The 24,202-nt window shown below is 44.8% G+C and overlaps 1 protein-coding gene across 8 annotated transcripts; it reads left to right on the top strand.

Moving 5' to 3' along the window:
- The first annotated feature begins 528 nt into the window (after positions 1-528).
- Positions 529-23,657, top strand: PHF11 (PHD finger protein 11). 8 transcript variants are annotated; one of them, XM_040055913.2, is made up of 13 exons: positions 831-1,122; positions 5,007-5,141; positions 5,657-5,776; positions 6,634-6,769; positions 8,418-8,525; positions 9,278-9,411; positions 12,309-12,355; positions 15,507-15,565; positions 15,962-16,028; positions 17,826-17,948; positions 19,173-19,244; positions 21,174-21,256; positions 22,774-22,914. In XM_040055913.2, exons 4-12 carry the CDS (start codon positions 6,662-6,664, stop codon positions 21,254-21,256), a joined length of 801 nt encoding a protein of 266 aa, XP_039911847.1. In that variant the 5' UTR covers positions 831-1,122; positions 5,007-5,141; positions 5,657-5,776; positions 6,634-6,661; the 3' UTR covers positions 22,774-22,914. The 8 variants fall into 8 exon arrangements, with proteins under 8 accessions (XP_039911844.1, XP_039911850.1, XP_039911843.1 ...); XM_040055910.2 differs by lacking the exons at positions 831-1,122; positions 21,174-21,256 and adding an exon at positions 529-580 and having other exon boundaries at positions 22,774-23,657; XM_040055909.2 differs by lacking the exon at positions 21,174-21,256 and having other exon boundaries at positions 793-1,122; positions 22,774-23,657.
- Positions 23,658-24,202: the final 545 nt, after the last annotated feature.

The raw sequence follows: 24,202 nt of genomic DNA, 5'->3' as shown, positions 1-24,202 counted from the left end.
GGAAAGGGCAGGAGCACAACTCCTGTGCGGAGCTTTTGATGGAGCTGGGGGTGTTTAGTCTGGAGAAAAGCAGGCTGACGGGTGACCCTGCCCCTCTACAGAACTGCATGAAACGAAGTCGTAGCCAGGGTGGAGGTCGGCATCTTCCTGGCAACAAGTGACATGAAGCTGCACCCGGGGAGCTTTAGGTGAGACAGCAGTTCTGTGATTCTGAAATCAGTGAAAAGTGAACACGGGGCTAGGGAGGGCTGCGGGATACGGCCTTTCCCCCGGTGAAAGCCCTCGGGAAATGGCGGCCGAGGGCGGCCCGCGGCAGTGCCGTGCACGGGTATCGAACCCGCGTCCCTGACCCCGGCACGCCCGAGCGCGCGGTGGTCCGCCGCGCCCCCTTGGCACGTCACGCGCGCCGTCCCGCCAGCCACGCGAAGGCCGCAGCCAATCAGCTCCGCACGGGTGCGCGGGGCGGGGCATCGCCGCGTTCCACCGCTCATGCTCAGTGGTCGGCCGGGCGCGCTCACTTCCGCGCGGGAGAGTTGAGGGCGGGGGAGGGGGCGGCGGGGCTGGCGGCTGGCGCGGGCCGGTAAGTGCCACCGCGGGGCGGGGGAGCGCGGAGCCTCCTCAGCGCCGGTCACGCACCCCTGCTCCCCCCGCAGTGTCAGTGCGTGGACCCTGCCGGGGCTCGGGCTGAGCGGAGGGGGCGGGGGGGCGGTGAGGCGGCACCGCCGGGAGGGCGGCCCCGGGGGGCCGAGGATGTATTAGGAAGAAATTCTTTGCTTGTGAGAGTGGTGTGGCGCCGGGACGGGTCCCCCAGAAAAGCTGTGGGTAGCTGATCTCTGGCCGTGCTCAAGGCCGGCTTGGATGGAGCTCTGAGCAGCCCGGTCTAGCGAAAGATGCCCTGCCCGCGGCTGGGCGGGGGTTGGAACTAGATGCTCACGAGTGAAGGATGATCAGAAGGGCAGCCGTGTTTTGTTCGTTCTTGTTCCTTGCGAAGTCTGGATGTGTTTGTTTTGGTGTGGGGAGAATGGGGAAGTGAATGTCGGTCGTGTTCAGCCGTGCCATCTCCAGCCGTGCTTCTTTCCCCGCAAAGCACAAATGAGGGACACAGTGAGTGTGGGATAACAGGTGCGTGATTTCTTCTTTTCTTCCTACTTCCATAGATCCTGCCCTGCGCTGTGCTGGAAGGAAGAGGAGAGCAGAGCAGGAGCTGGGGCAGTCAGGGGACTTGGGTTCTTTTCCTTACTGCCTGTGAGAAACCGCCTCACTCTTTTAAAATTTTAAAAAGTTTAATAAGGGAGAAAAGGGACGGTAACAGCGCTGTGTGTGTACCCGTAGCCGGAGGCAAATCAGCTAACCATAGCAACTCTTCTTCTATACTTTTTCTATTGCATTGATCAAATATATATTCATAAAGATTATACGCATTCCAACATTTCTTTGAGCTTGCTTACATATTCCGGGCATTCTTCAGCTTGAGTCGACCCCTGACCTGCCTTTCTAGAGTACGTGCGGTGATCGTGGATGCCGTTCTGGGGGTCGTGTGTGTCACTTCCTCACACGGAAGTGACCCTGTTCCATTGGTGTCAGCAGGCGACAGCTCTCGATAGTGGGAGGGTCAGTGGCAGGATCCCCATCACATCCCTTCCTTAAAGGGTTCCTGACCGTGCAGACGGCTTTAGCTGTTTCCACAAGTACTTTAGGTCAACTTTGGCTATTTCACAAATACATCTGAGTTATTTTCATTATTGTCAGTTAGTTACAAAAATAAAAGCATTAGCTATTATTTTACCACTACAGCTACTTCTGCAAAAGTTAAGTTATAATGGGCGACACATAGCATTCACTTTAACATTTGCGAAAGCCAAAGCTACATTGTTTGTTTAGCACATTGTTCACAAATATCATCCATAAATTATGTTCTGAGGGTATGAGCCGCACGGAGGCCAGGGCATTGGCCACAAAAAGCCGACAAATTGTACTATATCAAAAACAGTTATAAGTGATTACAACCTGTACTATATCAAAATCATTGTGATTAATAATAATTTACAAAAGCCAGTACATAATAGTGAAAACTAACAACTACATCGTTGTTTATAACTGTCCCCCGTGGATGTACTAAGAGGTTCTGTGCCTTAGTCTGCTCCTGATAAAGGTGTATAAAAGATGGATATTTACATACAAGGATGCTTTCAGAACTGGATCTGTAGGGCAAGTACTTAGACAAACTGGTAATGGTTCAGCAGGATTGCTGAAAGTGGTGCGAGCCCTGTGCTCTTGCCAGCGCTCTTCTCCCTTTTTACTTTCTGTTTCCTTTCCTGCTTTCTGCCCTTTAGTCACTGCTGTGAAAAAATAAAAAACCGAAACCAACAGCCCTGCTTCTAGGAAGTGGCACAGGTACAGGAGAAGTGGCTGGCTGTGACTGTTCTCTCAGCTGCCTTCTGTTTTGCAGCATCATTTGTTCTGTCATGAGCAGAGGGCAGCAGAAGGGTCCCTAAATCTTACAGCTGAGTTTGGCCCCCTGGATTCCCTGTGGTGGCGGCAGCAGAAGCGAGGGGTTGCAAAAGGACTTTGGGACAGCAAGGGATTGACTGTAAAACAGCAGGTGAAAATCCAGCCTGATACATGGAAGATGATGGATGTGGCAGAGAAACGACCATAATGCTGATGCCCTCCCTACTTTAACTCGGTGCCGCTTAAGAAAGAGATCTGGGGAACTGTAATACTCTGTAATACTGGTCTAGTTGGCAGGGCGGTGCTGAGTCATTGTTTGGACTTGTTGATCTCAGAGGTCTTTCCCAACCTAATGGATTCTGTGACAAGTATGTGACTCACTGAAAGGTGTCCTGGGGGGCCCAGGAGGACAAACCCCTGGCTCCCTATGATTTCTGTGTTGAATTCTCACCCTCCAGTTAGGTACAAATCAGGGTACTTTTGTACCTTCCGTTGTTTGTGGTCGCATTGAATGAAATACCCCGGAGGTATAATTGGTGCCAAACATTTCCTAGTAAACAAGGCAAAGGACAAGGCTGCACAGCTCCCATCCTGTCTTACGTCCCTGCCCAGAGCTGTGGCAGCACAAACCACCGGCCCTCCACCCAGTTTTGTCTGCTTTGACCGCCGTGGGCCCCATTGCTTGTTGAGCTTTGTGGTTTTTTTCACTGCTTTGTGCTTCCAACAGTAGTTCTCCAGAAGTGTCAGCTTTGCGCTCAGAAGTGGGCTAAAATGTGATTGGAATAGTGAGAATTATTAAGGAAAGAAGAAAAATACAGAGTGATGTTGTGACTTTGTAGTGTAAATGGTAGCCCATCCTTTTGAATGTGGTTTGCTCCTCTTTGAGTGTAGCTGGAAGAGAAGAGAAGGGATAGAGATGTGACAGAGGTGAATAAAACTGTAGACCAGCTTCTGTATAAAGAAGAGCTAAAATAGTTTCAGATTCCTTGACTTTAACAGACAGCAGGAGAAATAGTAACAGAGTAATGCGGTCAGGAGTGCTACTGAAAGGATGGAGCAAGGAGCAAGGATTTCTTGCCTTTTCAGATAGATCCAAGGGTTCTGACTGGAATCTCTGAGTAAGCCCTGCAAAAGCAAGGCATTGTTCAGATGAAATGTAATTAAACTGTGAAACTGGAAACCTGCCCTTAGCCTCTGCCTTCTTGCATAGGAGCAGCCAGCCAGCTCCACTGCCCGGTTGAGCTCCGTGTCCTCGTCCTGGTAGCACTGGGTAGCAGAAAGCTCGGGAAGAGCACAGGCTCCTGTGGGGATGTGTTGGGTTTGCATGGCCAGGTTCGGGTGGTGGGGGGGGCTACAGGGGTGGCTTCAGTGAGAAGCTGCTGGAAGCTTCCCCCATGTCCAGCAGAGCCAATGCCAGCCGGCTCCAGGAATGACCCTCTGCTGGCCAAGGCTGAGCCCAGCAGGAATGATAGTAATGCCTCTGTGATAACACATTTAAGAAGGGAAGGAAAAAGTTATTGGGCAGATATAATTATGGGCAGAGGGGAGTGGAGTGGGAATATGTGAGAGGAGCAACTCTGCAGACACCGAGGTCAGTGGAGAAGGAGGGGCAGGAGGTGCTTCAGGCACCAGAGCTGGGATTCCCCTGCAGCCCCCCACACAGCCCATGGTGATGCAGCTGTGCCCCTGCAGCCCATGGAGGTCCGTGGGGATGCAGAGATCCATCTGCAGCCTGGGGAGGAGGTGGATGCCTGAGAGGGGGCTCTGACCCCGTGGGAGGCCCCTGCTGGAGCAGGGTCCTGGCAGGGACCTGCAGACCCCTGGAGAGGGAGCCCACGCTGGAGCAGGTTTCCTGGTAGCACTGGTGACCCTTGGGGAAACCACACTGGAACAGGCTGTACCTGAAGGACTTCACCCCATGGGAGAGTGACCTGGGTTGCAGCAGTTCATGGAGAACTGTTCATGGACTCACAGAGAAGTTTGTGGAGGACTGTTGCAGGTGGGAGGGACCCCACACTAGAGCAGGGGAAGGACTCTCCTTGAGTGTGGCAGGAGGAATGAGTGATGGATGGACTGACCATAACCCCCATTCCCCATCTCCTTATGCCTCTTGGGGGAAGGAGGTAGAGTTTGGAAAGAGGGGACAGATGAGGGCAAGGTGGTTTTAAAATTTATTTTACTTCTCATTATCCTGCTCTGATTTTGTTAGTAATAAATTCAGTTAATTATCCCCGAGCTGAGTCTGCTTTGCCTGTGATGGTATTTGATGGGAGATCTCTCCCTGTCCTTAACTCATGAACCCTTTGTTATATTTTCTCCCTCCACTTGTGGAGGGGAGTGATAGCATGGCTTGGGGGAGTGCCTGGCATCCATCCAGGGCCAACCCACCACAGGGGGACAGAATATGGGGCTAAACAGGGCAGTAGGTGCAGGCTAGCTGCTTCTGCACAGAGGAATGGCCCCAAGAGCTGTAGTTCCACTGCTTAGGATTCTTACAAAGGTGCTGGGGTAACCCTAAGGCTAACCCTGATCAAGTGTCTTCTGTTCTCCACCAGCACCAGGATTCGTCTGGAGCCTGTAAGAGCACCTGGGACTGTAGACTCCACCTTAAGCCCCTTCCTTAAAAAATTCCTAGAGCTGGATCCTCTGACTGGGCCTGAGCAGGGCCTGTGTGTCTGCATTGATTCCAGGTATTGGTTTGCTGCAGAGCTTTTCCTGTATTCTAGGCCATTCTTTTAAATTTTCTTTTCTATTCTAGTTCTAATACGTCTTTGTGTTTCTGAAACTGATATGATGATCAGTGTGTAGATAGGTATTGGAAATAAGTTTCTACCCTGCTTTGCTTACAGGACATAGACAGACAGAGGGGGGGAAAACTCCAGCTGTGTGCAAAGACAGAGTGACTTGTGATTATAAGTAAATTGTCAGTAGTGTGAGCCAGAGGGAAGAAAACATAAAAATCCGCTTCTGCTCTGGTGGTGTTCTCATTTGGGGCTACTCAGTCTGTTTTATGCACGGGAGATGGGAACTAAGGAAAACATTTTGTCAGTTGAAACCCAGAAAAAGGCTGCAGGATTTGTTGAACTATGAGATTTCCTGCCTATTTTGTACGTAGGCCTTACTACCTCTCACCAGAATAATTTCACTTCAGATCTTCCTATATCTTGAACGTAAACACAGATTTTTCTTCCCCCTTGTCGTACAGGGGTTTGTGCCGTCAGAGGTGACATCTCCAGCAGAGGATAGTTTGGAGTATCGCTCCTTGTAGGAGTGGGAAGTTGTTGAAGATTTCTGTGGTGGACTTGCACAAAAAACCACAGACAAAGTAATATTTCTGCTACAAATGTTGTGGGGTGGTGCTCTAACCTGCTGGTGGGGGGATGTGTGTAAAAGCTTGTCCGGAAACACTTAGATTGCTTTTGTGAAGTGAGTAGCTGGCCTCAGAATTTTACAGCTTGCTGGAGAAGGACTCTGTGAAGAACTATTAAGTTTTGGGTGGATATGGCCAGGAAAAGATAACAGATGTCCCTGAGGCAATTCCCAGGGCTCAGGGAAAATTCTGTCACTCCTGTTAGCATTTCACCTTGTTGAGAGAGAGTGTTTGAATCTCTCATTTAGGATTTTTTCTTGTGCCCCAATTTACTTGCAGACCTCTCCGCACTATTTTGCTACATCCTACTTACAGTAAGAAATTAGTGTTTCTTCCTTCTGTGAACTCCTGGAAGGCACTGGCACAGCTTGGGGGCAGCTGTTCCTCTCTCCTTTGTTGACTTGCTGACCCACATGTGGCAGCAGTAGGTTAAGAAAACACTATGAGTGATTGCCCTCTCCCAAGTAAAAGGAGTTCCTCACCTTAGGGCATGACTTGCCGGGCTGCTCTTGGATCTGGTTTTGGAGCAGATTTTGCCAAGCGAGCTTGAGAAGTCTTGTATTACCCCTTATGACTAAAGCACTCTTTCTCCTGCTCTAATTGCTGAAGCTCCCAGGGTCTGGTTTCGTTCCCACTGCTGTGCAAGACTAGGCTTTGCCTGTTCTACTGGTACTTGTTACTGGAGGAGCCAAGCACCAGGGGGCAGGGGATGTAGGTGAAGGAGCAGTTAGAGGGCAGGTGTTGGCAGGTTCTGCTTTCCTTTGTCGTGCTTGGCCTATGGAAGTTGTCAATTGCTTTATGTTTTGTCCCAGTTTTCCTGCTCTAGGTGCTTTCTGGATAATGGCGAAGATGGTGAGAAGAACATGTGCATTTTGTTCTGAAGGGGAGGCTGGCTCTGTGATGTATATCGCCACAGAGAGAGACATTGCAGCTCATCAGGATTGTCTGGTGAGTGCCTTTAGCTGCTCGGGTACCAAAGAGAAGTGGAGAAGCGATATGGGGGAGGTTTCCACTGCTTATCTGGTTTTGATTTTGCAATGATGTCTAGATTGAAAGGCTAGTTACTCAAACCAGCAAGTTTATATTAGGTTGAAAAGCTGTGAAAAGCAACAGGGCTTGGCTGGGATTTTGGCGTGGGAGAGGATGTGTCTGCACAGCTGGAGCTGTTGATTTGTGGTGTTTTCATGTGTGTCTGTTGCTGATCAGTGGTCCTAGACACACATGAAAACACCACAAAGAGCACATCTGGTCTAGCAACAGGAATAGGTCTTCTTGAGACATTATTGAGACCCATCCTCTTGGATGAGGATTCTCAGACCACAGAAAGTTGTGGTTAAACCTTTGCAGGAAAATATCCATATCACTTGATTAAAAAACTGTCCATTGTATGCCTTATTTAAAATAAGGAATAAAAATGTCAGAAGTTGATGATATAAAAACACCTGTGAAGCTCTAAGTGTGTTGCAGTCCTTCTACTCTTCTTGCCTCCCCTTTATTCTGGAATGTTGGTGAAGCTGGTTCTTGGTGTGCAGAATCAATTACAGCTGCTGTATTCTCCCTTCAGCAGAGGGAGAATATAGCCAAGGGCCATTTAGTGCAGGAGAGTGCTGCTAGAGCAGCTTTCTGGTTGTCACTGTCCCAGCCTTCTTTTTCTCACAGTCGTTATATCTACATCTTTATTTTTCTGTTATCTTTTTTGGTTGCTTTTTTTTTTATCAGAATGTTTCACAATGGCCTTTTTTGTTTTGTTTGAAGCAGGTTTTATTATGGCTTTAATGTTTCTCCAGTATTGAAACTTTTCTCTCTCTTTCTTTCTCTGTGATTTTTATTTTCTTCTTTCTCCTTTCTTTCTCCTCCCAGCAACTTTACTCATTTCTCTGCCTTAGGCTTGTCTGCACTGTTTGGGTTTTCTTGCAGTCAGCTATCACCTTCTGAGCAGACAAACTGTGACTGCTAGTTGATTAAAGTGTAGCTCCCTTTTGTTTGGAATTAGCTACATATAATGCTTAGGAAAAAATTGCCAAGAACTTCCCCTTCCTCACTCATTGTCCTGGCTCAGCAGTTCTGTGGGGATTAAAGTGGGCTAAGTGTGCAATTTTAGTGGCTTTCTCTCAGGATGTGTACAGTGTTTCTGGTTTTTTCCTGCAGTCGGCTGTTGTCAGCATTGGGCTGTGTGGAAATCTTATTACAGAGAAATGTTGCATCCAGCTGTAGGTCTGAACAGCTGAGCACATAATAAGATGTCCAAGGTGTTGAGGTCTGTTGCCTGAAGATCTTCTCATCCTTAGTCTGGGCACCCTGGAATTTCAGGTTTTCTTTGTTCATGTTTTTAATAAGTCAACTTCCTCACCTTATTATCTTTTGTTAGTTTGCCTTCAGATTATGTGAAATCTCCTATATGGAAGGAAAAACTTCATTTGACTGCAGAAATGTTTAAGCACAGCCCCTTGTTCAGTGTAGGTGAAACCTCTTGAAAACACAGAGGAAAATCAGCCTCCTTAGGCAGGGCAAGTGCAAGAAGAAAAGATGTATTTGTGATCTCTTCTGCACTGGTGACTGAGTCATTCTTATTTTTAAAATTGTCTCTTGTCTTTAGTTATTTTCCTCAGGATTTGTGGAATCTGAAGATCATAACCCAGAAAATCTGGGAATAAGGTTTGATGTGTCATCAGTGTTAAAAGAGCTCAGAAGAGGAAAGCGACTGGTAAGGAAATGTTTCTGAATCTGCAGTTAGTCCTATCTCATTGTATTGAAGGTTGTTTGGCCTGTTCTGTGCTTTAAAAAATGCACTAAAGTAGCTGGTCCTTCTGATCTAGTAAGATAAGGGAAATTACAGGTTTGGTGTTGGAGTCATTGATTTAACATTTGGTTTGGTGAAATTTAGTTCATTCTGTATTAAAACGCGGGTGGGTTTTTTTCTGGCCTTTCTGTCCTTAGTCAAAGTTTCCCGAGACTTTGGTAAAGAGCTAAGCCAACGCCAAGAAACAAAAGAATGCAAAAAAAGAATCTACAATTGCAAAGGGGAACGCCTGAGTTTAGCAGAAATAAGATTATTTAAATAAGGATTTTTTAAAATTGCCTTTGTCTTCAGCAGCCCTCCTCCCCTACGTCCTGGGTGGAACTCTTTTCATTATGAAGTTATCCTGGAAAATATAAATAACAAACATTAACACCAATTAACATTGAAATAACTTGGGAAAGTTGCTCAGTGCCCTCGTGTGGCTCTTTGCCTCATTTGACAAATTTATCAATATGAAATAGAGGTAAGATAGCAAAAAGGTGGTAAAATAATGACCAGGGTAGGAGCTGGCAGGAGTGGATTTGCCTGATGAATTGCACAGCGGTGACTTGCAATGGAATACTGGATTTTCCCGCAGAGAATGGCATTTGCCCCGTCTGGCAGGATTTTGAGTAGCCGCCTGTGGCATTTACCTGGTGAACCCCCTCCCGTTGCAGGTGTGCAACTTCTGCCGCAAGAAGGGGGCCACGGTGGGCTGCGAGGAGCGCGCGTGCCGCAGGAGCTACCACTTCTTCTGCGCGCTCTGCGACGACGCGGCCGTGGAGACCGACCAGGTCAACGGCGTCTACCGGTACCTCCAGTGTCCTCTGGCTGTCGCTGCCAGCCTCTGGGGCTTCATTGGGTGGGGCTTAAAGGGCTTTCAGGGAAGGAAATAACTTCTCCTCTCCTAAAGTGATGCTTGATCCTCTGTTTACAAACTGTGGGAGAAATGCTTTCATTTCACAGGAAAACTTCATTGCAGTGGGAGGGAATCTGTTTAGTGCTTGAGCCTGTAACATCACTGAAAGGTAATGAGGCAAAAACTGAGAGTCAGTCCTTACTGACTCTCTGGCTAATCTTCAAGAACCAAAGCTTTTATTAATGTCACTCGGATTCTAAATTTTTTATTGGTTCAGAAACTCCAGTAAATGTGGTCTGAGCACAGAGCAGGTTATCGCACTTCTAGGCAAATCTGAGTAATTTTCCCTCCCTATGTTAGCAAAGAACTTTGATTCACACCAAAGGCCTTGTGTTTCAAGTATGTTACTAGCATTAACACAAATGAATGGATTCTAAGTACATTTTCTGTCCTGATCACGCTAGTCCTGGTGTCCACTGCCCTTGGGCTGCCTGCATTGCCATTGACAGATGGAATGAGTTGTTTGGAAGATGCAGATGAAGGGGCTGAGAAATTGGGACTTCAGGGACCTTTTGAAATTCTGAAGTTATAGTAAGGTCTGAGGTGCATAAAAGCCCTGATACTCATTTCTGTGCAAGGCCAGAGAGATCACAGGTCATGTTAGATTAATCTGGGGATCATCTAATCACTACTTGTTTCAGAAAGGGGTGGACTAGCACAGTCCCTGGGAGCAGTGGAAGATGGGTCCATTTGTGTCAAGATGCCCTCCTGGCTGGTTCACAGCACTCTGTCTAAAATTAGTGCATCTGTGCAAGGCTGTAAGCCCAGCTGTGCAGGGAGGATGAGATGTTTTGCTGATGCTTTTAAAATCTTTGTGAATCTGGAAAGCTCATGAAGGACTGTGAATGGGAAGATGGAAACTTTCTGTGATTCCAGAATAAATGGCTCCCATCTTACTGCTTTAGAAAGGATAGCTCAGGCTCAAGAAGACTGAACTCAAAGATGTTGAAAAACAAGTGGGACTGACAGCAGTCTAGATACAAATTGATAAGAAGTGCAGTTTGGTTTGGTGGCATATTGCAGCTGGTGACCTTGGAGGTTTGGAAGACAAACTCTTAAAAATGCCTTAAGACACTGTGTGACCTGATAGCCTAGGAAACTAGGCTATAGCAACCTGTGTTGAAGAGCTGGGAAAGGACTGGATTAGAGAAAGATACTTTGACAGCTTTCAAGGATTTGAACCTAAAAGCTTTTGCACAGTAGCAGTGGCATAAATCACAATAATTGTAGCTAGCTAAAATTATTGGAGAGTAGACTTGAAAAACACTGGGTGTGGATTGACAGCCCCTTCACATTTTCATGGTGAAGTATACTGAAAAGAGAGAATTCCTTTGAGAGAGGCAGAGCTGTTGGTTTTAGATTCTGAGTTGCCAGTGTTGTGATGGTGAGTTGTGATCATCAAAACAAAATGAGCAGAATAAAAAGAGAAAGCATATGGTGCTGTGGAAGTGGCCAGTAAGAGCAGAGCTGGAGAAACAAGTGCAATTTGTGCTGCTGTCTTGCAAAAATGATAGTAGGGAAGTACTTCCAAATAAAGTGGCCTGAGTAGTAAAATACATCATCTGTACTTTGTAAGATGTTCTTGTGCTTAGGATGGGTTGTTTTTAACTGAAAGACTAGAACTAAATGGAGGGGAAGAATAAAAAATATTCTCCAAAGGGCAGTATTAGAAATTCAATAGAAATAAGGGGTCTCAAGTATATAGCTTTCTGATTGCATTGTTAGGTATACCTAAATCTGATTTTTTTGTGCTTCAAGATGCATTTCTTGCAAAAGAAGTTCCCCATCAAGGCAACAGTCTGCAGTTCTAAGGGCAATGCTTCTGCCTTTGTTAAAAGAATGACAGTAATTAGAAAATGTCCTAGTAAATGCAGTTCCCTTTAAAAATTACAGCAGTCTTGGCAAATAGATTTGTAAGGAAGATATAAACTAAGCCATGCTTCTGATAAGGCATTTTTGCTTAGAGAGTTACTTGGGATCCTTCTGTAAGAAAGGCGTATTGTAAAAGCTGGTTCCTGTTCTCTGCACATTATTGTATCCAAAAGATAGGGAGTATTTTCAGATAAATTTGTTGCATTTTGCCTCTTCCAAGGGATTCAAATTGCTCTCCTAGAACCACTGAAAATATTCCCATTTCACATATTACCTTAAGTAACAAACAGACCGAGCAGCTTTAAGCTACTGGATCTCCCAGAGGGTTGCCCTACCTGCTCAGGATTTGGGGGCCATTCCGTGAGCACAGCGGGAGCCGGGGGCACAGAGATCTCCCGGCGAGTGAGTGCCCGGTGCTGTACCGATATCCTGCAGGGTGAGGAATGGAAAGTGACACGGAGCAGATGTGCCTGAGGAGGCTCCTGGCCCGCTGGGGGCAGAGCCGTGGTGGCTGTGATGGAGCAGTGTCAGGATGGTGGCGTTTCACCTTGGGAGCGTTAATCTCATTTCAGTGTCTCTGGCTCAGTGATTGCCACACATGAAATGTGTCAGGGGCAGGCCCAGACAGGGTGGGCTGATGGAGATGATCGTTCAGAGTTTCGGTGCTGGGAGTCCACCGAGGCTCTAGAAGTACACATACAAGGTTGTGCATGCATGGGATTCAAAGCAGGTGGTTTCTGAGGTGGCTAATGCTGAACAAAAATCCTGATTTTTTTTTTAACTGCCTTTCAGTTTATGTTCAGTGAAAAGAGGGGAAAATATCAGGGGAAAAGAGGGGGAAAATTCGTCAATGTAACTCTGTTTGCATATTTATTAATACTTCTTCTCTTTTTCTTGAAATTGAACTTAAATTTTAGAGTGTTCTGCCCAAAACATGACCCAGGGAATAGGACCAATCACTATGGTGAGTTTCTTTAATGACTTAATTGATTTCATTTGCTTTAAAGTTTGAATCCTACAGTCAGTAATTCATATGAACAAGATAAATATTACCACCTTCATACTGAGGGGTGGATTTCTAATCTTACAGGAGTGGTTGGGTTGAGATCCACATGTATGCACAAAAATCAAGAAGGTTTTTTGAAGTGGTAAAAGTTAAAATTGAATCCTCCCCGAATCTCCTTTGGAAACTGACTTAAAACTCAATGGACCCAATCCTTCATGTAATCATTGTTACTCTTCTTTGGGCTAGTAGGCACAGTTTTTAAAATCCATGTGAGACAGGAGAGCTGCGCACAAGTGTGCACTAGATCAGCAAGGAGGGGGCTGTTACAGGTGAGGTCACCTTGGGATTTTATCTGTGGTTATGCAGACATTCACATTTGCATCTTCTGTATTCGCTGCAGTAGCTTTTAAAATAGGGCCTTTCATTCTGAAGGATCCCAAAGAGCTTTTTAAGTGTAACAAAATGGTTGTACAACCCCTGTTTAAGGATTGCTTCCTGTGCTACAGAAATGCAGCTTCATTTGGCAGTCCTGGCCCTTCCTGATTCAGAGGTATTTGGAAATCCCAGCCAAAGCTGGACCTTGTTAGCCTAGTACATGCAACTCTGCTCCCAGTGAAGTGGGTCCTAGACTGGCCTTCACTTGGAATTTGAACTCAGTTGAACTCTGAGCGCTTGTGCTGACAGTGGTGCACTCTTGTTGAAGTCTAGCAAATTTTGGCTAATCTTCTGGACAGAGTCTTGCTCTACCTTGATGACACTTAAGGGATGGATTAGGTGATTATTATTTAAGCTTTTAGTCATGAGGACTGGGACTTCTTAACCAGATATACAGTCTGTTTCATATTTGATATTGTTGTGGTTCACTAACCAAATGTATCTTCTTAGTTTACTTAGTAGCTTTGCTTTTTATTTATCCATAGTTCTGAACCTTTCTTCCCTTTTCAAAATTATTTTGATTTCTGTGGTCTAATGGTTGTCAGTGTCTGTTGGGGCTGCCCAGGGTCCCTGGTGGTCTCCTGTGCAAGTACTGGACAGGCCCAGGATTGCTTTGTTTCCAGTACCAGATAATATTCAGGCATTGAGTCTAGCCCTCTAGACCACCTTGTTCATAAGGAGGGCTTAAGTCTTACAAGGTTGAATCACAGACTGATTTGGGTTGGAAGGAACTTTGAAGATTATCTAGTTCCAGCCTCCTTGCCTTGGGCAGGCACACCCTCCACCAGACTGGGTTCTCAAAGCCCATCCAACCTGGGCTTGAACATTTGCAGAGACAGGGCATCTGTAACTTCTCTGGACAAACAGTTCTAGAGCGTCACCACCCTCACAGTGGAGAATTTCTTTATATCTAACCTAAGCCTGCTCTCGTTCAGTCTGAAGCCATCTCCCTTTGTCCTGTCACTACATGCTCTGCTACAGAGTCATTTTCTGGCTTTCTTGGAGCCTCCTTTAGATAATGCATGGGTTTTGTGTCTTCAAATGCTGCATATACAATGCTCCCTGAAAAGAAAGTTTTCTCCTAGAGGAGTTCTTCCAGAGGCACCTAATTTAGAGACCTTCTGTTTATGAGGGGTAAATGGATTCTGCTGGCTACCCTGCCTCCTGAGTGAGCTTCTCTCACTATGAGAGTAGCTGTACCCTGGGAAGTGGGGAGCAAGTGGGAGAGTTGACTAGAAGACACTTGGCTCCCCAAGCCCAGTGTCCCTTACTTCATAGTTTGGAGAAGATAGGGTCAAGGAAGATCCCATTATTCTTGGTTCATACAACATTCTTGTGTTGAAATGTCAGGGCTTTCCTGTGTGATTGGGAGGGGATAAGGTGCCTTATGGGCCAAGAACTCTCATTGCAGCTCTGTGCAGCAAGTATGGGAGAGCAGCTTGGACCTGGAAACAGGCTTCATCCTCTGTTTAACTGGAAGAGTTGGATGTGGACAAAGTAAAAGCTGACAAAGGCAGGAGAGCAGCCAGCACTGTGCAGGGTAGGGGGAGTTGGGTTGCTCTTCTGACTGTGTTCCTCTTGTATAAGGCATCCTTACAGTAGATATCAGGGAGAGCTCAGAAAATCCCATCATGTGCCAAAAATACCATGCTGGACAGCAGGGAGCACTTGGTACCTACAGCAGTATCTCTGCCTCAAATTAGACCTTACAGGTTTGTTTTGGATGAAGTAAGAAAGTTTCCTTTCAGGTCATGAAAAATGCAAATGTACAGCACCAGTACCCAAAGCCCAAACTTGTTTCCACAGCCTGCGTGTACAACAGTGTCTCCTCATTCCTCTTGATAGGATGATTTGTAACAGGAAAGGCCTTACTAAGTGCTGCCCAGAGGTTCTGGAATTAAACAGGGAAGGGGAAGTATAACCCCACTGTGCTTGAAACATTCTGGTTTTGGTGGGTGGTTGCACTCTTCTCTCTGCTCTTGCCATGTCTTCCTTGCCAGAGGTATTCTTCTCTGCTTGTGATACTGTAGCTGTTTCCAAAAGCTGCCAGTTATGATGTTGGCAAGAGCCTGCTGCGTGCTGTGGAAAGGACATAATGAAAGCAGAGATAATTTTTTAGAGATCTCGTACCACATCACTACAAACACTTTGTAACATAAATAATATTAAACTGACAAGTCAAATGACTTCTGGAGGTTTTCTGGGAGGGTCCTTATGTTGATGGAAAATCTAATGCCATTTGTATGTCTTTGAGACCCCTAAATATTTCTTTATGTGGTAGTTTTGCGGGTGTATTAACACGCGTAAGAATTGTTTGGAAAAGAAACCAAACAGGTTTTTTTTAGCCCCTAGAAGTAGTGCTGCTGCCAGGAGGGATAAGTTCGCTCTGCCACAATTAAAAATCTACTGAGTTGAAAAGGTTAAGTGGTATCCTAATGCTATAATGATTTGCACTTTTTCCTAATGGTTGGTTCATGCTTGCAATTTTCCTAAATGGAAACAGTGTGAATTCTGCTGAAATGTCAGGTGTTTGGGGAAGCTGAGACATACTTTTGCTTTGCCACCCAAAGTGCCTCAGTTCTGTAAGTTTTTGGGAAAAGAAGGAATTTGAATGATGTGTGATGGTCGGTCTGAGTTTGTCACTTTTGTTACTTTGTTATCTATTGATTCCTAGATGCTTCTAATAAGAAAAGAAGACGTACCTTGACGTCTCCCACCGTCACAGAAGAAATGGTAATTCTGAGTTCCAGCAGTACTAAAACAGGGGACCCACACCTGCTACAGCAAAGGATTTATTTATCCAAGTATTCTGACAATATTCAGAAAGAGCCTTGGGAGTTCCCAGTAGGCATTTGTTAGCTTCTCTGCTATTTGCAAAGGCAGTGGTTAAGGAAGGTCGTGTCCCAGGTGTTTGGCTTTTCTTAAAGCATTTTTGCTTTGAAGCAGTTTTTGCTTCCATTTTCAAAATAGAATGTCTGGAGAGGAATATTGTTAGCCATGCAGAGAATCTGACTGTATTCACAGAAATGTGGTCTGCTTTTTATCTTTCTGCTAAGACAGAATATGATAATGAGAACAGCAGTAAATGTCAGCATGATGTAAAAATACATTGTATTGATTTTCTTACAGAGTACAGAAGAGACAGCAGAAGAAAACCATTTACAAATACTAAAAAGGAAAAACAACAGGCATAAAGGTGAGACTCACTTTGATACCAGGAGGTAATTCAATTTGTACTGTCCCTGTGAAATTTTTAGCAGAGGGACAAGGCACACAAACACTGCTCCTCCAGCAAGGACAGCAGAAAGACAAGAAGTTATGTGGCTCAAGAATGCAGTGATAGATGGAACAAAGGACTGAGTCTCTGGGAGCCTGGGGTGGGATTTATGATAATGGATAAATTGTAATATGTACGTAGGGAGTGTATATAAGCAACGCACTTAACATAGAATCAAGGTGTCCACATAAGGTTAGGAGGATCCCCTGCAGGACCTCGGGCCTGGAGAAAGGATGCCTTCTTTAACACAACCTCTATGTTGAGGAGGCTTATTCTGATAGTTTGGACATTGGGTAACAACTTTATGGAACAACTAGGAGGTACTGTGATCTGTTATGTTGAAGTGCATAGCTTGGAGATGGCCGCTAGCAAATGCTGTGCTGCAAACGTATCTTCATGGTTCTTCTGAGATGAGTGGCTCTCTGTGCTCTGGCACAGCAGCAGAAGTCTGATTTGCAGAATGTCTTCATAACTGTGCAGAAAACAAATGCCTGTGGTTTGGCTGAGTGAGACTTGCTGTGCGATGTGAGCTGGTGGTTCAGATGGGAATGCCCCCACCCTGCTGGCTGCTGCGTTCAGCTCGGTCTCCTGCAGACAGAGGTGTCTCTGCCTGGTGCCCCTCCTCCGTGTCAGTGCAGTGACATCTAAAATGGGAGCCCTGGGAGGCGTTAGCAGAGGATGTGCTCTGGGGAGGGATCAGCACATCTTACCTTTGGAAGCCTGGGTGTGTACAGGGTGCTTAACACAATATAGTGTGTGACAGCAGTGAGGTGGATCACAGGACCTTCCTTCAGTGCTGCAGTTTTCATGTTACCCCGGAGCTCCCGCTGCAGTTGCTTGTAGAGGTTCTGCTGGGACTTGGATGTTTGGAATGTGCTGATGGTGATTATTCACCTCACTATGGATATGCTTAATGTATGGGCATGGTATTGCAACTGGCTGCCTGGTGTTTTGTTCTGAGTTTCACTACTGCTGTAAAGAACAGGAAATCTATAAAAAATCCTGAAATACTCATAGAGCACCTCGTGTAAGTGAGATGGCATTTCTTCCCTCACAGATGTCTCCAGTGAAACATAGCATCGTTTTTTAATGGGAACTGGCAAATTATTGTGAGCCATTCAATGGCTCTTTGCTTTTGAACAGCCCATTGCGTTTACCTTACTAAAACTTGCCACTGACCTGCTGCTCTGGGATAAAGAAAAAATAGTTATTTCTCTATCAATCCAAATCTGACAAAGCAGGTAAATAAAATGGGCTGTAATAAAAAAGTTGCCTGGATCACTTGGAGTAAAAGTAGCCTCAATTTTTACCAAATCTAATACTGATTCATTTATTGCACTCTTTTCTGTGCTTTAGCCTGCTCCGTCCATAGTGTGGTCCTAAGGACTGGTGGAAATGCAAGCAAGAACAGTCACTAGGGGGAATCGTGAGCTTTAGGAGTGGCACATTTAGAGTTGTGGAGCTGTTTGCTTGTGATGAATGAAGCCAAATCTAGAGCTTAGGGAATTTTACACCCAGCACAGTGCTTATGTTTGCCTGGCTACTTTTCTATTCCCACTGAAAAGGGCTGTGTGGGTGGCTGGAGGAGCCAGAGATCTGCAAAAGGATTTGTTACTGCTGGAAGGGCTTTGGCCAAAGTTTTAGTTTCTGAAGAGAGGGAGCAATGCCCACTTTACAGATCGCTTCTGTATGAGGAATGCTTTTGTGTTTTAACAGTTCGAATAGACCTTGTTAGGAAGTGCAAACAAGCTGGGCTTCTGGATGACATATTTGAAGAAATGCTGGACACACTTCACCTGGCTCAGGAAAAACTGATGGATGACAACACTTCAGAAACAGGTATATTTCGGGGGGACCCATGGCTGTCACAGCAGAGGTGCAGATCTGAATCCTGGGCACTTGGCCCTGACCACCTTCCTGAGCATACCATGGTGCTAAATAACTCAGTCCTTATTTCTGCAGCTGTGCAGGAGGTTGAGAACGACCTTCCCTTTTGAATGACCACTTACGATGAAAGTTCCAAGGAACTTCTTTCTCAAAATTAAGTAAGAGCTGCCAGCTCAGCATCTCTAGTGAGACCTTCAGACTTGAATATTTGAAGCCACCTTTTACATGTTGGCATAAGCATAGGAAGGTTCAGTCCAACCTCTTCTCCCAGGAACTGGAGAACAAAGATGTCCTGAAGAGAACCAGGTTTTATTTAGGTTGTAAGTCTGTGTTGCTCTTGCAGCTTCACAGAGGGACCAGGTGTCTGTTAATATCAGCGCACTCTTCTGAGCAAAAATCCCTAAGTATGTACATTTTAAGGCTTTGGATGATTTGTTACAACTGTACTGTCAGCTGTTAATGTCTATTGGAGGTTTTTATGGTTTTATCACCTTGTATGAAGTACTTTGTTTTTTAAGAATTCCAAGCTGATGTTGCTTTGTCATAACACAGTTAAAAAAAAAGCTCGACCCTTCCTCTCCAATTGTCCTTCCAGTTTTGCAAAGTTAGGAGTAATACCTTGGCATAGAAAATGCTGTTTTGTGCAAAGTAACTGAAGCACATGCATGGAAGGTGAAATGTCCCACCTGGGAAGTCTTCCTTCATGAGCAGCTTTGTGTGTCCATGGTCAGTTGAACCCTGCGAGTGTTTTGTATTTTGCTTCAGCAGAAGCCGCAGGTATGAAATTGAGGTGTAATTCAGGGATGTTCCTTAACAGCAAACAGGGAGAGCTCAGTCCCACATGTGATCTGTCAGGAGGAGTTGGTACAGTCAGCTCTGCCATCACACAGTCCTGGCACACTGAAGTGAAATATGGCTTAAGTATATTGCTCTTCCTTAAATGCACCATTCATGCGGTGCTGACCCAAAAAGGGAGTAATGTTCTGGATGAAACTAAAAGGAAAGGACTGACAACTTGATCCTTCTCAATACAGATTTTATGAGAAGGAAGACATCTTAAAACCTCAAGCAGTCAGTACAATGGAAAATAAGTAATTGCTGTTTTGTGGTACTTCTAATGTAGGGCTCTGTAAACCTTCACTCAGTAGTATTACATCAGATTATCTCTTTCCCCAGAGTATGAAGAGACAGTGATGGCACTGTTTGACTGTGGACTGTTTGAAAATATACTGACAAATATTTATACAGGTATGTGCAGAAAAGCCGTCAGAGGAGCAGATAGTCTGGGGTTTGGACTGAAGTTATTCTAATGAGGATTTTGATAGAACAATCATTTAAAATTAAAATTCTAAGGATTTTTTTTTTCTCAGTGTTACATAAACTGTTGAATAAAAGCCATGGGTAGCTAAATCTTTAGAAATATAGTGTATCAGTACACCTGGACTGGGGAGCAGTTGTGCTTTGAAAGACAAGATGAGAATGCTCAGAGTGAAATGCAAGCAAAGGGAAGAACATTTTCTTGGGTGCACTGGTGTGGAAGGAAACTGTGGGGCTTGGACTCTCAGCTGTTCGAGGCAACAAGGCTGAAGCTGTTTTTCACACAGGCAAGTCTCATGCTTCCCATTTCCCTCTCCAACAGTTGTTCTAACTTTTGCTTTAATTTATTCTGGTGAAAACTAATGTTGAGGTTCTAACTAACTAATATTAAGGTTCAGTATGGGAAGATGATGTTTGCTGTTTCCCCTTCACTTGACTGAAAAAGCCAGGCTCCTCCCTACAGTCTTCTGCTCTTGAATTTAAAATCCTTTTTCAGCAGTTACAGTGTCTGGTGTTGCAGTTGTCTGACACAAGGTTCCACCGGTGCCTCATCTGAGGACATCAAAACATCTCTGCTCACAGGAATTCATCATGTGACACAACCTTGGATCACACTTGTTTCTTTCACTGCAGCATCAATTATTTCAACCTCTTCTCAGCTTACAGGAAAATCTCTTGATACTGGCACCTCCCTGCACACAACCATGTGATTCTCATGGGTACTAGTTGTCCCCTCTCCAAATCCCCAGAACTCAAGCAGCTCAATTCTTCCTGTACTACACAGTCTTCTTTTCTGAGACCTTTTCATTTCAAGGTCAATAATTAGGTTGGATCCAAATCTGATCCAAGAGGAGCTCTTAAAATGAAACAGTGAGAAAGGAATGAAAACCATGTTAATTACAAATGAAACTGTAGAGGGAAGCAAATCACGAGCTGCCTTTTTTTTTTTTTTTTTTCTTCTTTTTTGGTTATTGTTACTGTTGTCATAATCTCTTATAAGCTCTAGCTAGCAAGTCTCTGTGTTGATGTACTAAGTCAAGGACTGCATAAATTAGGACTGGTATAAATACTGTGTCTCAAGCTGATGGCTTTGGGTCATCTGCCATGCTTTAACTTCAATCCTTTTGTCACTTCTTAAATCATCATGCAAATCATGTTCTAAAGCCTTACGTGCCAGCACAGCAAGGCTACTCTGAACTGTAACTGTTGAAAGGACTTTTTAAAATCCCTTTTATATACAGGGATCCACACTCCTTCTGCAGCGTGCAGCTTTACTGCGAGCATGACTGCGTGTAAGACCTTCCACACCGTATGTGCTGTGCCTCAGCAGCAGTTCCACATTTCTAGGTTGGAAGTTCTTTTCCTCTCTTCCAAGGGAAAGTAACTTCTTTTAGTTTTGCTTTCAGTTCTGTTGTGCGTCCTACTCAGGCAGGATGCCTCCATCAGCTTCCCTCTGTACTGGGCAGCAATCTGGTGAGGAGCTTTAGAGCTCCTTGACAGCATTTGTTTTCAGGGGGTTTAGGTAGCAGCAAATTCTGCAATTCAGAGAAAGGCTGTGGAGACAAAGGCCATGATACTTAATTTTAAAACTGTTGTGCAGTTCCTTCACTGAGGGCCCCATAGCACTTGGGGCAGTCATTCCAGGTCCACATCTCTCGGGCCATTCCTGAATGCATTTTCTTTCTCTTCAGGTCATCTCCTCTATGAGGTGGAAGGTTGCCAATCTGTTGCCTGCCTTCCTGTGGAAGCACTTCTGTAGGCCAGTCATTCCCATCACTGATACCTTTCTTTGGGCTGCTTCTATTTCTGCCACATCCTTTTGGCAGGAGAGATACTGAGCTGTGTGTGTTCTATCTGTAGCTCTCCCAAATGCTGAATCAACAGGATCACAGAGTGTTCTGAGTTGGAAGGGACCCACAAGGATCACTGAGTCCAGCTCTTAAGTAAGTGGCCTGTGTGGGCATTGAACCCATAACTGTGGCATTATTAGCACCATGTTCCTAACCTGAGCTGCTTTGTTAATTTCTGCTAATTAATTCATATCCAGATAATCTCTAAGAGGGTTTTTTTCCCCTGGTTCCACTTGTGCATGTCCCACTTCTTCACATAAGCCTCACCTGAGTGCAGAGGGAAGGGGCATCTCCTCTTCAGTCAGAGCTAGGCTGGAGCACCAGGTCCCTCTTCAGTGAATGCTAACAGAACTTCCCATGGGCAGCAGGCACCTGTTTTCAACACCCCCACTCAGCTCTGGGCAATGTATTTGAAAACGTGTCCATGTCCATCGTCTTCCACATCCACCCACAGGCAGCAGGTGCCCTGCTTTCTGTGCTTTCTTACTACAGAGGAAGAAGCAGCAGGGAGCAAAAAGCCAGTGCTTTACTTTTTTTTTCTTTTTTTCCTTCAAATCAGTTAAGGCTCTCTTTATTTTGAATGGCATAGGATTAACAACTGGAGAGAATTTTTCCACTTTATTCATTGCAACTTTGGAGACATCCTTCAATATCTTTGCCCCCAGGAGGAAAAATACATTCAGTTTGTACAAGATATCTTCTCCTTCTGACTAGAATCTGAACTCTGAACATTCTCACAGACTGAGACAGTTGTTTGTTGTTCACAGAGCAGCTTTGCTGCTCAGAGGTCACCACCACCTCTGTGTGTCCTGTTAACTGACTAAAGCAGGTGCTCCATTTAAAACTTGCAATTAACACTGTGAGGTTGTAGCAATGCTTCTGAATACTGAGCTCTCACTGAGTTCAATAATCTTTAACATTAGGGAAATGGGAGCAGAAATGCAGTCAAGCAGGGCTTTGCAAATAAGGTAAAGAACTTGGTTAATCCGATCAGGACGCTGTCAGTGATGATTTTTCCAGAAGCAGGAGAATAAATGCTATTGAATTGTGGTTTTGAGAATAGAGTTGTTGAAGACAATCTTCCAAATGATCCATTTTTAGGTTTAATTTTATTGTTGGCTAAAATCCATTAGGCTTGCAAATTTGCTTTAGGAGTATAATTTAGAGATGGTATCTTGAAAGATTTAAAATACAACGGGCCCTGAAAACAGAGCCCTTAAAGCTCATATGCCAGTTAACAGAGGGATAGCTGAACTAGTAATTTTTGCGCATGATATGTTGTAAATTTAGTCTCAAAACTAGCTTTGTTAGAGATTTCAGCATATGGATGGCAGAGTATGTGACTCCTGCTCTGTGCTTTCCCTGACACACCAGCCAGGCTCTCAGCAGACACAGAGTCCAGCTCTTTGTGAAGACACTGGGTGTGCAGGGTGGTGGGTTACAGACATTGCTGCAGAAAGGCAAAGGTTTTATTGTAGGTTAAACCAAGCATCAGGAGCTCTGCAGAAGTCGTGAATATGTAACGTATTTTATATTAGTAATACTTACATATAATAATAAAATCCTTTTATCCCTTAATAACAAAAGCATTTAACCTCTTTTTTTAATAGGAACAGAAGAGAAAATCCAGAAACTTCTGGAAAACAGAAAAATACTGGATCACAAGATTGAGCTACTGCAGGACTTAAAAGAAGTCATCCTTCCTACTCCAGAGAACCTGGCCAGTACATCCAGTACAGTGTCTGAATAAACCCCATCTGTGATGGTGCAATAGTTAGGATTTTCTAATGATAAGAACCACAGAGCAGTCTGGTCAGTGCCCGATTCCCCAGGCCCAAGGGGGCTGAAGGGGGTGTTACTCTCATTTTTATACCTCATTGTTGAAGTGATTACAAATTCTTCAAGTTTTCAAATCTTTATCTTCAAATTGTTCCCTCATTCTACTATAAGTTTCTGTTTCTATTCCACAATGGAATAGAGTTTAGCTTTTGCAAAAACTCAGCAGAACCCTCCAGTGATGACTTTTTTCTCAAAGCCAAGGGAGTGTTCAGGTGCCAGAGAACACTTGCTAAGTGTGGGAGCCCTCTCCTGGCTGGGCAGCAGCTGCCTCCACTGTCTGTGTCTAGACACCGATATTTGATGGATCATAGTGGTGCTTTGGCTTTCCCAAAAAAGATAAAGGAGCAGAACTTGCACACAAAGAAGCCTTCTGGATTATAAACAGGAGTTTAATTAAAAAAGCCAAATTATTCTTTATTGACTGGTCCAGGTGTAGCTGTTTTTGCTGTAATTGCAGTGGTAAAGCAGTGTTTGCAGGCAGACCAGAAAGGATTGGGCATTATACTCAGAGCAAAACAGTGACTGGATCTTCCTTTCTCCATTAAGAAAGGGTTCAGCTTTCATGTGTTTTGTCTTTAAAATATTATTTGAATACAGCAAAGTATTGTTTAGCCACCAGAGGCTAAGTAAATGAAATAAAACATTTTTTCAAGGAGCTGTGTGTGGAGTTGTGCTCCCTGTCCCTGCACAGGACATGGCCAGGAAAGGGGAATGGTGTCAGGCAGTGCTTTACCCAGCCCTTGGCTGAGGGACAAGCAGAGCACTGGCAGCACTTGGCATGACACGTGTGACATCCTGTTACAACAGCTGTACTCTCTCCATGACCACTTGGAATTCCTCACTTGAGCTTGTTCTGTAGGCAGATGGGGATTGATGAGCACAGAGTAACAGCATTCAAAACAAGCTCTTGAATTATAAAGGTGTGCCTGACTCAACAAAATAACAGCAATTTTAATTGCTTACACAGTTCAAGTCTGCTGCCCTTCTGGGCCTAGAAACATCACCGGTTTACTGCCCAAGCCAAGGACTTGAGTGCCACTCACACCTAAACAAAAAATGCGTTAACAAAGCGCTCTGTTATTAAACAACACAATAAGAATGATAAGGATGTTCATACATACCTTCTGAAGGGTTACAGCCACTTAAGGATGACTTAGTATAAAAAAACAGATCCACAGAGTGAATCACCAAGGTCTGAAA

Source organism: Hirundo rustica, chromosome 2, assembly GCF_015227805.2.
Source record: "Hirundo rustica isolate bHirRus1 chromosome 2, bHirRus1.pri.v3, whole genome shotgun sequence".
Lineage (NCBI taxonomy): Eukaryota > Metazoa > Chordata > Aves > Passeriformes > Hirundinidae > Hirundo > Hirundo rustica.
Note: the sequence above shows the minus strand (reverse complement) of the source record. Positions and strands in the feature narration are given on the sequence as shown.

Coding starts and splice junctions, on each gene's coding strand:
- PHF11 (XM_040055910.2), top strand. CDS start 6,662: ATGGCGAAGATGGTGAGAAGAACATGTGCATTTTGTTCTGAAGGGGAG. Junction 12,356..15,506: donor GAATAGGACCAATCACTATG/GTGAGTTTCTTT, acceptor ATTGATTCCTAG/ATGCTTCTAATAAGAAAAGA. Junction 15,566..15,961: donor CCACCGTCACAGAAGAAATG/GTAATTCTGAGT, acceptor ATTTTCTTACAG/AGTACAGAAGAGACAGCAGA.